This window comes from Phyllobates terribilis, unplaced genomic scaffold (genome assembly GCF_046119375.1).
Source record: "Phyllobates terribilis strain yellow unplaced genomic scaffold, ASM4611937v1 Scaffold_7__3_contigs__length_470593459, whole genome shotgun sequence".
Classification (NCBI taxonomy): Eukaryota; Metazoa; Chordata; class Amphibia; order Anura; family Dendrobatidae; genus Phyllobates; species Phyllobates terribilis.
The window spans coordinates 255,353,005-255,364,311 of record NW_027362767.1 but is presented as its reverse complement, the minus strand read 5'-3'; the positions used below and the strand labels follow the sequence as shown (position 1 = coordinate 255,364,311).

General features: G+C 50.9%; 1 protein-coding gene across 3 annotated transcripts in view; it reads left to right on the top strand.

Moving 5' to 3' along the window:
• PLXNA3 (plexin A3) overlaps positions 1-9,967 on the top strand; it is a 114,229-nt gene extending 104,262 nt beyond the window's left edge. The window contains exons 21-32 of one of the 3 annotated variants that reach the window (XM_073640350.1): positions 464-606; positions 963-1,219; positions 1,694-1,760; positions 1,890-2,036; positions 2,124-2,283; positions 4,874-4,977; positions 5,065-5,161; positions 5,244-5,434; positions 5,525-5,694; positions 5,808-6,020; positions 6,124-6,274; positions 7,129-9,967. In XM_073640350.1, coding sequence (XP_073496451.1) covers positions 464-606; positions 963-1,219; positions 1,694-1,760; positions 1,890-2,036; positions 2,124-2,283; positions 4,874-4,977; positions 5,065-5,161; positions 5,244-5,434; positions 5,525-5,694; positions 5,808-6,020; positions 6,124-6,274; positions 7,129-7,224 — 1,796 coding nt within the window. In that variant the 3' untranslated portion in view covers positions 7,225-9,967. Of the gene's footprint in view, positions 1-463; positions 607-962; positions 1,220-1,693; positions 1,761-1,889; positions 2,284-4,873; positions 5,162-5,243; positions 5,435-5,524; positions 5,695-5,807; positions 6,021-6,123; positions 6,275-7,128 lie in introns of all 3 variants that reach the window. The other 2 variants (XM_073640348.1, XM_073640349.1) reach the window with 2 other exon arrangements.
• Positions 9,968-11,307: the final 1,340 nt, after the last annotated feature.

The window sequence follows — 11,307 nt, the reverse complement described above, 5'->3', positions numbered from 1 at the left end:
AGCGAGAAGTCTGATTGGATACAATAACAGCACATTCCCCACAGATATTAGCAGCTGTCCGATCCGGCATCCCGAGGGCACACTAGGCGCCGGGACTGGCGTTGAGAGATGGTACCCTACAGGTGGAAGGAGAACGTATAAAACAGACCCTCCCCACCCCCCCACCAGCCTAATGCTCCTGGTTATATGCAGCTCCTTATTGATATTTCTTCCCCTTTTTTGGATCTCTTCCATGTTTTCCAACTATTGTGGCCTCATGACAACACTTCCTGTTTGCTCTGCCCAAGGCAGCTATTCCTTCTGATCCCCGCACACATCCACCCTTCAACCCGGCCTGTGTTCCTGATAGAAAGGGAGGAATTAGCTGCCGTGTGGCGCACGTATACCCACATAATGTATTTGTGGTGCTTTACCTGTCTGCCGACCATGTTGGTAACCGACCTCCATCTATTAATGTTTCCAGCATTTGCCGAGCTGCAGACAGACATCAATGAGCTGACCAATAATATGGACGGCGTGAAGATCCCGTTTCTGGATTACAAGACGTACGCCATGCGGGTCCTGTTTCCTGGCATTGAAGACCACCCGGTGCTCAAAGAACTGGATGTGAGTTATTCCCAGTGTTAGGGATGTCATTCTCCACCATTGCTCCTGTGGGTGATGGAGACGTCATCCTCATATTTTATATGTATGTAACATTTTATTTCCAGAGTTGAGCAAAATGATCTGCAGGACCCTGGTCCAGTGGCCACGTCAGTAGCCGCCTGTGGCTGCCGGACCAGAGCCCTGTGAACCTCCCATCTGCCGGCTCCTCTTCTAGCGTGTGGCACGATGCAATGATGAAGTTGTGCCAGGCCTACCGTCAAGGCTTAGCCGTGGACTACCAGTGTGGTGCTGAACCAGTGTCCTATGAACCATTTACCTATTTTGTCTGCTTTATATGTCATTTTTCTTTTGTGCAGATCCCTCCCAATGTGGAGAAAGCGCTGAGACTCTTCGGGCAGCTCCTAAATAATAAAACCTTCCTGCTGACGTTCATTCACACCCTGGAAAACCAGCGCAGCTTCTCCATGCGGGATCGGGGGAACGTGGCCTCGCTGGTCATGGTATCCCTTCAAGGCCGCATGGAGTACGCTACCGTCCTCCTGAAGCAGCTGCTCAGTGACTTAATAGAGAAGAACCTGGAGAGCAAGAACCACCCCAAACTGTTACTGCGCAGGTGAGATACGGTCCTGGGGGTCTGCACCGCTGCTGTCCCGGGATCTGGTTGATATGGACCTGTTGCCTGACAACTTTTGGTCGTTACGCAGCGTATTCCTAGAAATCGGACCGCCACTTATGTTTTCAACTTTAAAACCCAAACCAAATTGGTGTTGTACTTGCAGCCGTCCCATCATGCCAGTCTTTTTCTCCTCCAGTCATATTCATCACAGTTTTGGAAAAATTAGGTGGAGAACCCCTTTTAAATAGGTTGTCCAGTATTAGAACAACACGGCTGCTTTTTTCCAGCAGCGCCACATCTTTTCCAGGTCGTGTGTGGTACTGCAGCTCAGCCCAATTCACTTAATTGGAGCAGAGTTGCAATAGCAGACACAACCTGTGAACAGGTGTGGCCCTGTTTTTGGAAGAAAGAACACATGCACTTAACGCGTTCATATAGCAGAAGGGTTAATATCTCCATATATCTTTGTAGGACGGAGTCGGTAGCCGAGAAGATGCTGACGAATTGGTTTACCTTCCTGCTGAATAAGTTCCTGAAGGTGAGGAAATCGAGCTAATCCATGACACTACCCTGCTGTCACCAGTCACTCAGTGCCCCGCATTGTGCCATGCCCCACCTGGCTGTATATAGGGGCATTAGTGATGGTATATGCTGCGTTCCTCCCTAGGAATGTGCCGGAGAGCCGCTCTTCATGCTTTTCTGTGCCATAAAGCAACAGATGGAGAAGGGACCTATAGACGCCATCACCGGGGAGGCGCGCTACTCACTAAGTGAGGACAAGCTCATCCGGCAGCAGATTGACTACAAAGTCCTGGTTAGTGCACGGTGCCCAACCCCTGCGGGGTCTCCTGTCCCGTCACAATGGCTGGCATTGCTATCATTGACTTCTTCTCCCTTGCAGACGCTGAGCTGCATCTGTCCAGACAGTGAGAATGGCACCGAGATCCCCGTTAAGGTCTTGAACTGCGATACGGTCACCCAGGTGAAGGACAAGCTGCTGGATGCGGTGTACAAGGGAATCTCCTACACCCAGAGGCCAAAGGCAGAAGACATGGACCTAGGTGAGGACTCTGGGTAAATCCATCCACTGATCATCTCAGAGCCCGGCAGGTATGGAGTATGTCAGGCAGCGACTGAGCAGTCAGTGCTGCCGAGCGATGGACACTGAAAATGGGCAAACAGAAGTCAGACGAGGGCTATATTATGATGTGTAGTTGACTGGGTCAGAGCATCTCCAAAACAGCAGGATTTGGGGGGGGTTACCTGTATACAGTGGGTCTTGTGGGGTGTTCGTGGTATGTGTTGGGTCTTGTGGGGTGTTCCCGGTATACGGCTGGTCTTGTGGGAAGTTCCTGGTATACGACTGGTCTTGTGGGGTGTTCCCTGTATACAACGGGTCTTGTGGAGTGTTCCCGGTATATGGTGGGTCTTGTGGGGTGTTCCCGGTATAGGGCGGGTCTTGTGGGGTGTTCCCGGTATAGGGCGGGTCTTGTGGGGTGTTCCCGGTATAGGGCAGGTCTTGTGGGGTGTTCCCGGTATACGGCAGATCCTGTGGGGTGTTCCTGGTATACGGCGGGTCTTGTGGTGTATTCCCGATATACGGCGGGTCTTGTGGTGTATTCCCTATATACCGCGGGTCTTGTGGGGTGTTCCCGGTATACGGCGGGTCTTGTGGGGTATTCCCGGTATACGACGGGTCTTGTGGGGGTTTTCCCGGTATACGGCCGGTCTTGTGTGGTGTTCCCAGTATACGGCGGGTCTTGTGGGGTGTTCCCGATATACGGCGGGTCTTGTGGGGTGTTCCCGGTATGCGGCGGGTCTTGTGGGGTGTTCCCGGTATACGGCGGGTCTTGTGGGGTATTCCCGGTATACGACGGGTCTTGTGGGGGTGTTCCCGGTATACGGCCGGTCTTGTGGGGGTGTTCCCGGTATACGGCGAATCTTGTGTGGTGTTCCCGGTATACGGCGGGTCTTGTGGGGTGTTCCCGGTATAGGGCAGGTCCTGTGGGGTGTTCCCGGTATACGGCAGATCCTGTGGGGTGTTCCTGGTATTCGGCGGGTCTTGTGGGGTATTCCCGGTATTCGGCGGGTCTTGTGGGGTATTCCCGGTATACGGCGGGTCTTGTGGGGTATTCCCGATATACGGCGGGTCTTTTGGGGTATTCCCGATATACGGCGGGTCTTGTGGTGTATTCCCGATATACGGCGGGTCTTGTGGTGTATTCCCGATATACGGCGGGTCTTGTGGGGTATTCCCGGTATACGGCGGGTCTTGTGTATTCCCGATATACGGCGGGTCTTGTGGGGTATTCCCGGTATACGGCGGGTCTTGTGGGGTATTCCCGGTATACGACGGGTCTTGTGGGGGTGTTCCCGGTATACGGCCGGTCTTGTTGGGTGTTCCCGGTATACGGCGAATCTTGTGTGGTGTTCCCAGTATACGGCGGATCTTGTGGGGTGTTCCTGGTATACGGCGGGTCTTGTGGTGTATTCCCGATATACGGCGGGTCTTGTGGTGTATTCCCTATATACCGCGGGTCTTGTGGGGTGTTCCCGGTATACGGCGGGTCTTGTGGGGTATTCCCGGTATACGACGGGTCTTGTGGGGGTTTTCCCGGTATACGGCCGGTCTTGTGTGGTGTTCCCAGTATACGGCGGGTCTTGTGGGGTGTTCCCGATATACGGCGGGTCTTGTGGGGTGTTCCCGGTATGCGGCGGGTCTTGTGGGGTGTTCCCGGTATACGGCGGGTCTTGTGGGGTATTCCCGGTATACGACGGGTCTTGTGGGGGTGTTCCCGGTATACGGCCGGTCTTGTGGGGGTGTTCCCGGTATACGGCGAATCTTGTGTGGTGTTCCCGGTATACGGCGGGTCTTGTGGGGTGTTCCCGGTATAGGGCAGGTCCTGTGGGGTGTTCCCGGTATACGGCAGATCCTGTGGGGTGTTCCTGGTATTCGGCGGGTCTTGTGGGGTATTCCCGGTATTCGGCGGGTCTTGTGGGGTATTCCCGGTATACGGCGGGTCTTGTGGGGTATTCCCGATATACGGCGGGTCTTTTGGGGTATTCCCGATATACGGCGGGTCTTGTGGTGTATTCCCGATATACGGCGGGTCTTGTGGTGTATTCCCGATATACGGCGGGTCTTGTGGGGTATTCCCGGTATACGGCGGGTCTTGTGTATTCCCGATATACGGCGGGTCTTGTGGGGTATTCCCGGTATACGGCGGGTCTTGTGGGGTATTCCCGGTATACGACGGGTCTTGTGGGGGTGTTCCCGGTATACGGCCGGTCTTGTTGGGTGTTCCCGGTATACGGCGAATCTTGTGTGGTGTTCCCAGTATACGGCGGATCTTGTGGGGTGTTCCCGGTATAAGGCGGATCTTGTGGGGGTGTTCCCGGTATACTGCGGGTCTTCTGGGGTGTTCCCTGTATACTGCGGGTCTTGTGGGATGTTCCTGGTATACAACGGGTCTTGTGGGGTGTTCCCTGTATACAACGGTAGCTCTTCCATGGTGTGCTCCTTCCTGATGGCCGTGGCCAGGCTGTAGGTTTTGGGCCATGGATTCTTGTTGTACCCGGTGAGGCCGTGGCAGCAGGAGGTGGTAGATGGTAGATCTGACAATAATGGCGCCTCTTCTGGGCTGTTTGCAGAGTGGCGTCAGGGTCGCATCACCCGCATCGTCCTTCAGGATGAGGATGTCACCACCAAAATCGAGTGTGATTGGAAGAGGCTGAACACACTGGCACACTATCAGGTGAGGGCGCTCGTGCACCACTTCCCTGACCAGGATGTGCCCTTGGTTTTCCACAGACCACCATATCTTGTACTTCTCTCCTATAAGGTCACAGACGGGTCCACCGTGGCTCTGATCCCCAAGCAGGTGTCCGCATACAACATCACCAACTCGTTCACCTTCACCCGCTCGCTCAGTCGGTACGGTAGGTATCGGTGCTTGCATCAGCTGATCACCATGGTTGAGTCTGGTATACGCCGTATACCTGACGTCACCTTCCTTTGCAGAGAGCTTGCTCCGCACCTCCAGCAGCCCCGATAGCCTGCGTTCACGAGCCCCAATGATCACGCCCGACCAAGAAACCGGCACCAAACTCTGGCATCTTGTAAAAAACCACGACCACACGGACCACAAGGAGGGCGACCGAGGCAGCAAGATGGTATCGGAGATCTACCTTACCCGCTTACTGGCCACAAAGGTGAGGGTGACGCTTGTGATGGCGGCAGTGACTGCGGAGGGCACACGTGGCCATCTGTGGCTGATTCCGGTCCTCTACTGCCCCCTGCAGGGAACTCTGCAGAAGTTTGTGGACGACCTATTTGAGACGGTGTTCAGCACAGCGCATAGGGGCAGCGCCCTCCCGCTCGCCATCAAGTACATGTTTGACTTTTTAGACGAGCAAGCGGATCGGAGGCAGATCACCGACCCGGACGTGCGGCACACGTGGAAAAGCAACTGGTAAATGGCGCACAAGGGGCCACGCGGCATTCATGTTACTGCGATGGGGGTAAAGAAATGCGTGAGAACCTAGAGACATCTGATTCGATCCTCCATTTTTAACCCCTTTCTAGCTTGCCGCTGCGTTTCTGGGTGAACGTAATAAAGAACCCGCAGTTCGTCTTCGACATCCATAAGAACAGCATCACAGACGCCTGCCTGTCCGTGGTGGCCCAAACCTTCATGGACTCCTGCTCCACCTCCGAACATCGGCTCGGGAAAGACTCGCCGAGCAACAAGCTGCTGTACGCCAAGGACATCCCGAATTACAAGACCTGGGTGGAGCGGTGAGCGGAGGGTCGGGTGCATGGCACTGGTCTCTGCAGCGCCTCTCTGGGCGCCGTCTGGTATTGCATCCCACTCACTTTCCCTTTTTATATTCCTGCATAGATATTACAGAGACATCAACAAGATGCCTGCAATCAGCGACCAGGACATGGACGCCTACCTGGTGGAGCAATCCCGTCTGCACGCCAACGAGTTCAACTCACTCAGCGCTCTCAGCGAGCTCTTCTTCTATGTGAACAAATACCGGGAAGAGGTGAGAGGTTGTCGGGGGGAGTGAAGGAAAAGAGAGGGTTAAATTACACTTAGCCATTGACTTCAATGAACCTTGGAAGAAGGCCAACGAGACTGTGCTTGGACCTCCATCTGGTAAACACTGATGCCATATCCAAGCAAAAAGAGTCTTAAAGGGCTTGTCCAGTGCTTGGATATTGACCACCTGTCCTTAGGCTAGGTTGTCACTATCAGATCCGTGTAGGTCCCACGCCCAGTTACCAGTTGTCTGCAGCTTCTGTGGCTGTGTGGTTTACACAGGGCCGGAACAGTGTAGTGGCCGTTCTCGGTACTGCAGCTCATCTTCCATTCCCTTCAGTAAGGGCTAAGCTGCAGTACCCTAGAATGTCCACTGGTTAGTGTATGGAGCTATGCTATTTGGACCCCTGGTATCAGCTGAACAGTGGGGGTTTTGGATCGCCCCCAATCTGACCTACCCTTTAAGGGTTTGTTGGAGTAGAAAAAAAACTTTCCCCAAGGGGTTCAGATCTATATAAAATAATAAATGCTCACCTGGATCCAGTGCAGGGTGCTCTGTTCTCTGCCTCTGCCTCGGTATAGGATGTGGCCAGCCTTTGGACTGTTCTGGTCTGTGATTGGCGGCAGCGGTCAGGCGACTCTGAGCATCGTATCATTAGAAAAATATTCCCAAGTCACCTGATTGCTACAGTCAATCACAGGCTGCAGTGGTCTAACAACTGTTTGAGCGGTGACGTCCCCATATGCTGTGCAGATGTAGGTCCTGTGCCCCTTTCAATAGTGCAAATAGAGGGGCCCCCAAGACGATAGATGGGGTGTGTACGGGGTAATAATGGCTTCTCATCTCTGTCCTCTTAGATCCTCACCGCTCTGGATCGCGATTCTTACTGCCGGAAACACAAACTGCGGCAGAAGCTGGAACAAGTCATTAACATGGTCTCCAGTAACAGCTGAATGGCGTGAATTCCCCCTCAGCCCCTTCTACCCCCTCAACCTTAACTCCCCAGGACCCCAAGAGGAATCACAAACTGATAGGTAGGGGCCCGACTGGAGGCCAATATTACCACAAGGTGACATGGAGGGGTGACGGGCAAATGTGCAAAGCTATGGCACTGCCGCAGAGACTCAACGCGAGCCACCGATGGGACCTGTGTGACCAGCGCCTGAACCTTTCACCCAGGCAAACAGCAGACCTTCACCAGCCATGGTACAGCGCCGTCCCATGGCATGCCCATTCCTCATCTTTCTTCTACGTCCGTGTGACAAGGTGCCCGTATTCAGTGCCTTGTGCTTGGGAGAGCAGAGCGGAGACTGCGCATTGCTGTAATACTCCTTGCTGACCACTGGGTGGTGCTGGTGTGCACAACGGCGTTTCAAGCTCTGCAAACTCCTTAAAGGGACCGCGTCCTCACCTACTACCACCCCTCTCGTCCCTGGACTCCCTCGCCGGTCAGGAGCCTGTATACAGTGAGGACATGACTGATTTGGTAAAGTGAAGCCATATGACTCAGAGGGACGCCTGCCCCCTCCCCCGCCCCTGTGTTCGTGACGATCCACTAATAATCTCACTGCACTATTGTACCCCCTCTCCCCAGTTTCTTGCTGCTCCTCATATGTGTTTTAAGTGCATCCCTCCAGACTTTTGTGGAGAGCAGGTGGAGCTACTACATATCTGTGATGTGAAACGCGGGGGTCCCCAGATTAGGTGTCATAGGTAGGAGGGACCCCGTTTTGTTGATGCGATTTGTGCCATGCGGTATCGGTGCTGTTGGATGTGAGCGGCGCCTGGCCATTCCCACATCTCACCCTCCTCCTCCTCTGTAATTCTTGTCCTGTGGAAAGACTGGAGTGCGGACACGTGGTGCAGGGTCACACCGAGGCTTTGGCACCGGGCAATAGACTGAGTTTTATATAGATTTTATTATAATTTCTGTGCTCTGCCTCCTGGTTTAACCCCCCCCCCCCCCATCCCCTGTACCTGTGTGCGGCGGGCACACGCCGGCTCTGCGCTCTCTCCAGGCTCTGGTATCTAGACCTTGGTTTTTATATTTAATTTAATTTATTTAATTTATTCTCCTACGCTGCAGAGTGTGAGGCTGCGTGCAATGTGCTGTCCATCACCGCTGGGGTGTGACTGACGCTGGGGACCCCGATAATATCATATATTTACCCCGTCCCTCCTCCTGGCATTCTGACCTGAGTACCCCGTCCCTCCTCCTGGCATTCTGACCTCAGTACCCCGTCCCTCCTCCTGGCATTCTGACCTGTACACCCGTCCCTCCTCCTGGCATTCTGACCTGAGTACCCCGTCCCTCCTCCTGGCATTGTGACCTGTACACCCGTCCCTCCTCCTGGCATTCTGACTTGTACACCCGTCCCTCCTCCTGGCATTCTGACCTGAGTACCCCGTCCCTCCTCCTGGCATTGTGACCTGTACACCCGTCCCTCCTCCTGGCATTCTGACTTGTACACCCGTCCCTCCTCCTGGCATTCTGACCTGAGTACCCCGTCCCTCCTCCTGGCATTGTGACCTGTACACCCGTCCCTCCTCCTGGCATTCTGACTTGTACACCCGTCACTCCTCCTGGCATTCTGACCTGAGTACCCCGTCCCTCCTCCTGGCATTGTGACCTGAATATCACCCTATCCCTCCTCCTGGCATTCTGACCATTACTCCCCCCATGGTGTGTGAGGTGTTACATGGCGCAGTTCCTACATTGTAATGACTTGTTTGTATGTGACCTGCCCCTCTGTGGGTGTCGGGTCGGCCAGGATTTCCCCTGCCAGCTGATCGCTTGCACCCCCTTTTCTTTTTTTATTGGGGACCCAAACCAAAGTATATACTAGAAAGCAATAACAAACCACCCGCTGGCATCTCATTGCTTCTTGGTTCCCTTTCCTCCATGTTGGTATGCTCGTGCTTACTCCTGCCCACTGCTGCTCCAGGCACCGGGTGTTTTTGGTTGTGCACCGTCTAGGGGCACTCTGAGTGCCAGGCTATTCATCCTCTGCCCCCGCCATGCTGCATGATTCCCTGCCACTTGTTACCAGGCTCCTGTGTCCCTGGCATGGCTGTGCGCACCTTTCTACTCTCATGCCAGTCATCAGGCTTGGATACCTGAGTGCCCTGTGCCCTCTCCAGGTAATGGGCACATGACTGCCAATGTTCTTCTTTGCCAAACTGGAAACATTCCATAGTAGCGTGGGCGTGTGGTGTGTGCCCTATCTACCATACCTCACACTTGCAGGGTCCCCGCGGTGTCAGTGTGTAAATATGATGAAGCATATATATATATATATTTTGTAAATCTGTGCCACTGTCCTGTGTCCGCCCCTCCATCCTCCCTCCTCATCCCACATATAACCCCCTTCACAATCCCTGCCATTTCCTGCCGGAAGGAATGGTGACCTGTTGAGATGTTTTTATTTCTTGTCCAGCATCCAAGGGGTTAAAATCTCCACCACTGAATGAAGGGATTTAGGTGCCTTAGTAACATACTCCACCCCATGGGATCTGACCAGAGGTGACACCACGACGCGTGCAGGGTCCACAGTATTTTATCAGCACTTTATGTCTACGGTGGCAGCGGATCCGATACTGTGAGCATGGCGCTTTTATTTAATGATCAGTTTTATTTTGTTTTTATTTTCTTGTTTTCATTTTTTTTTTTCAAAATAAATGATTTTAAAAACCTGAGTTTTTCTTGATCTTTTCTCATCTGTTCCTGCCGTTACAAGCATCATAAATCCTACTACATTTCCAGATTTCTCACTCCTATTACATGATTTATATTCTTATACATAGGGGCTGTATTATAGTTGTTATATTCTTGTACATAGGGAGCAGTATTATAGTAGTTATATTCTTGTACATAGGAGCAGTATTATAGTAGTTATATTCTTGTACATATGGGGCAGTATTATAGTAGTTATATTCTTGTACATAGGAGCAGTATTATAGTAGTTATATTCTTATACATAGGAGCAGTATTATAGTAGTTATATTCTTGTACATAGGAGCAGTATTATAGTAGTTATATTCTTGTACATAGGAGCAGTATTATAGTAGTTATATTCTTGTACATAGGAGCAGTATTATAGTAGTTATATTCTTGTACATAGGGGCAGTATTATAGTAGTTATATTCTTGTACATAGGAGCATTATTATAGTAGTTATATTCTTGTACATAGGGGGCAGTATTATAGTAGTTATATTCTTGTGCATAGGGGGTAGTATTATAGTAGTTATATTCTTGTACATAGGGGCAGTATTATAGTAGTTATATTCTTGTACATAGGAGGCAGTGTTATAGTAGTTATATTCTTGTACATAGGGAGTAGTATTATAGTAGTTATATTCTTGTACATAGGAGCAGTATTATAGTAGTTATATTCTTGTACATAGGAGCAGTATTATAGTAGTTATATTCTTATACATAGGAGCAGTATTATAGTAGTTATATTCTTGTACATAGGAGCAGTATTATAGTAGTTATATTCTTGTACATAGGAGCAGTATTATAGTAGTTATATTCTTGTACATAGGAGCAGTATTATAGTAGTTATATTCTTGTACATAGGGGCAGTATTATAGTAGTTATATTCTTGTACATAGGAGCATTATTATAGTAGTTATATTCTTGTACATAGGGGGCAGTATTATAGTAGTTATATTCTTGTGCATAGGAGCAGTATTATAGTAGTTATATTCTTGTACATAGGAGCAGTATTATAGTAGTTATATTCTTGTACATAGGGGCAGTATTATAGTAGTTATATTCTTGTACATAGGAGCAGTATTATAGTAGTTATATTCTTGTACATAGGGGCAGTATTATAGTAGTTATATTCTTGTACATAGGAGCATTATTATAGTAGTTATATTCTTGTACATAGGGGGCAGTATTATAGTAGTTATATTCTTGTGCATAGGGGCAGTATTATAGTAGTTATATTCCTGTACATAGGGGCAGTATTATAGTAGTTATATTCTTGTACATAGGGGGCAGTATTATAGTAGTTATATTCTTGTACAT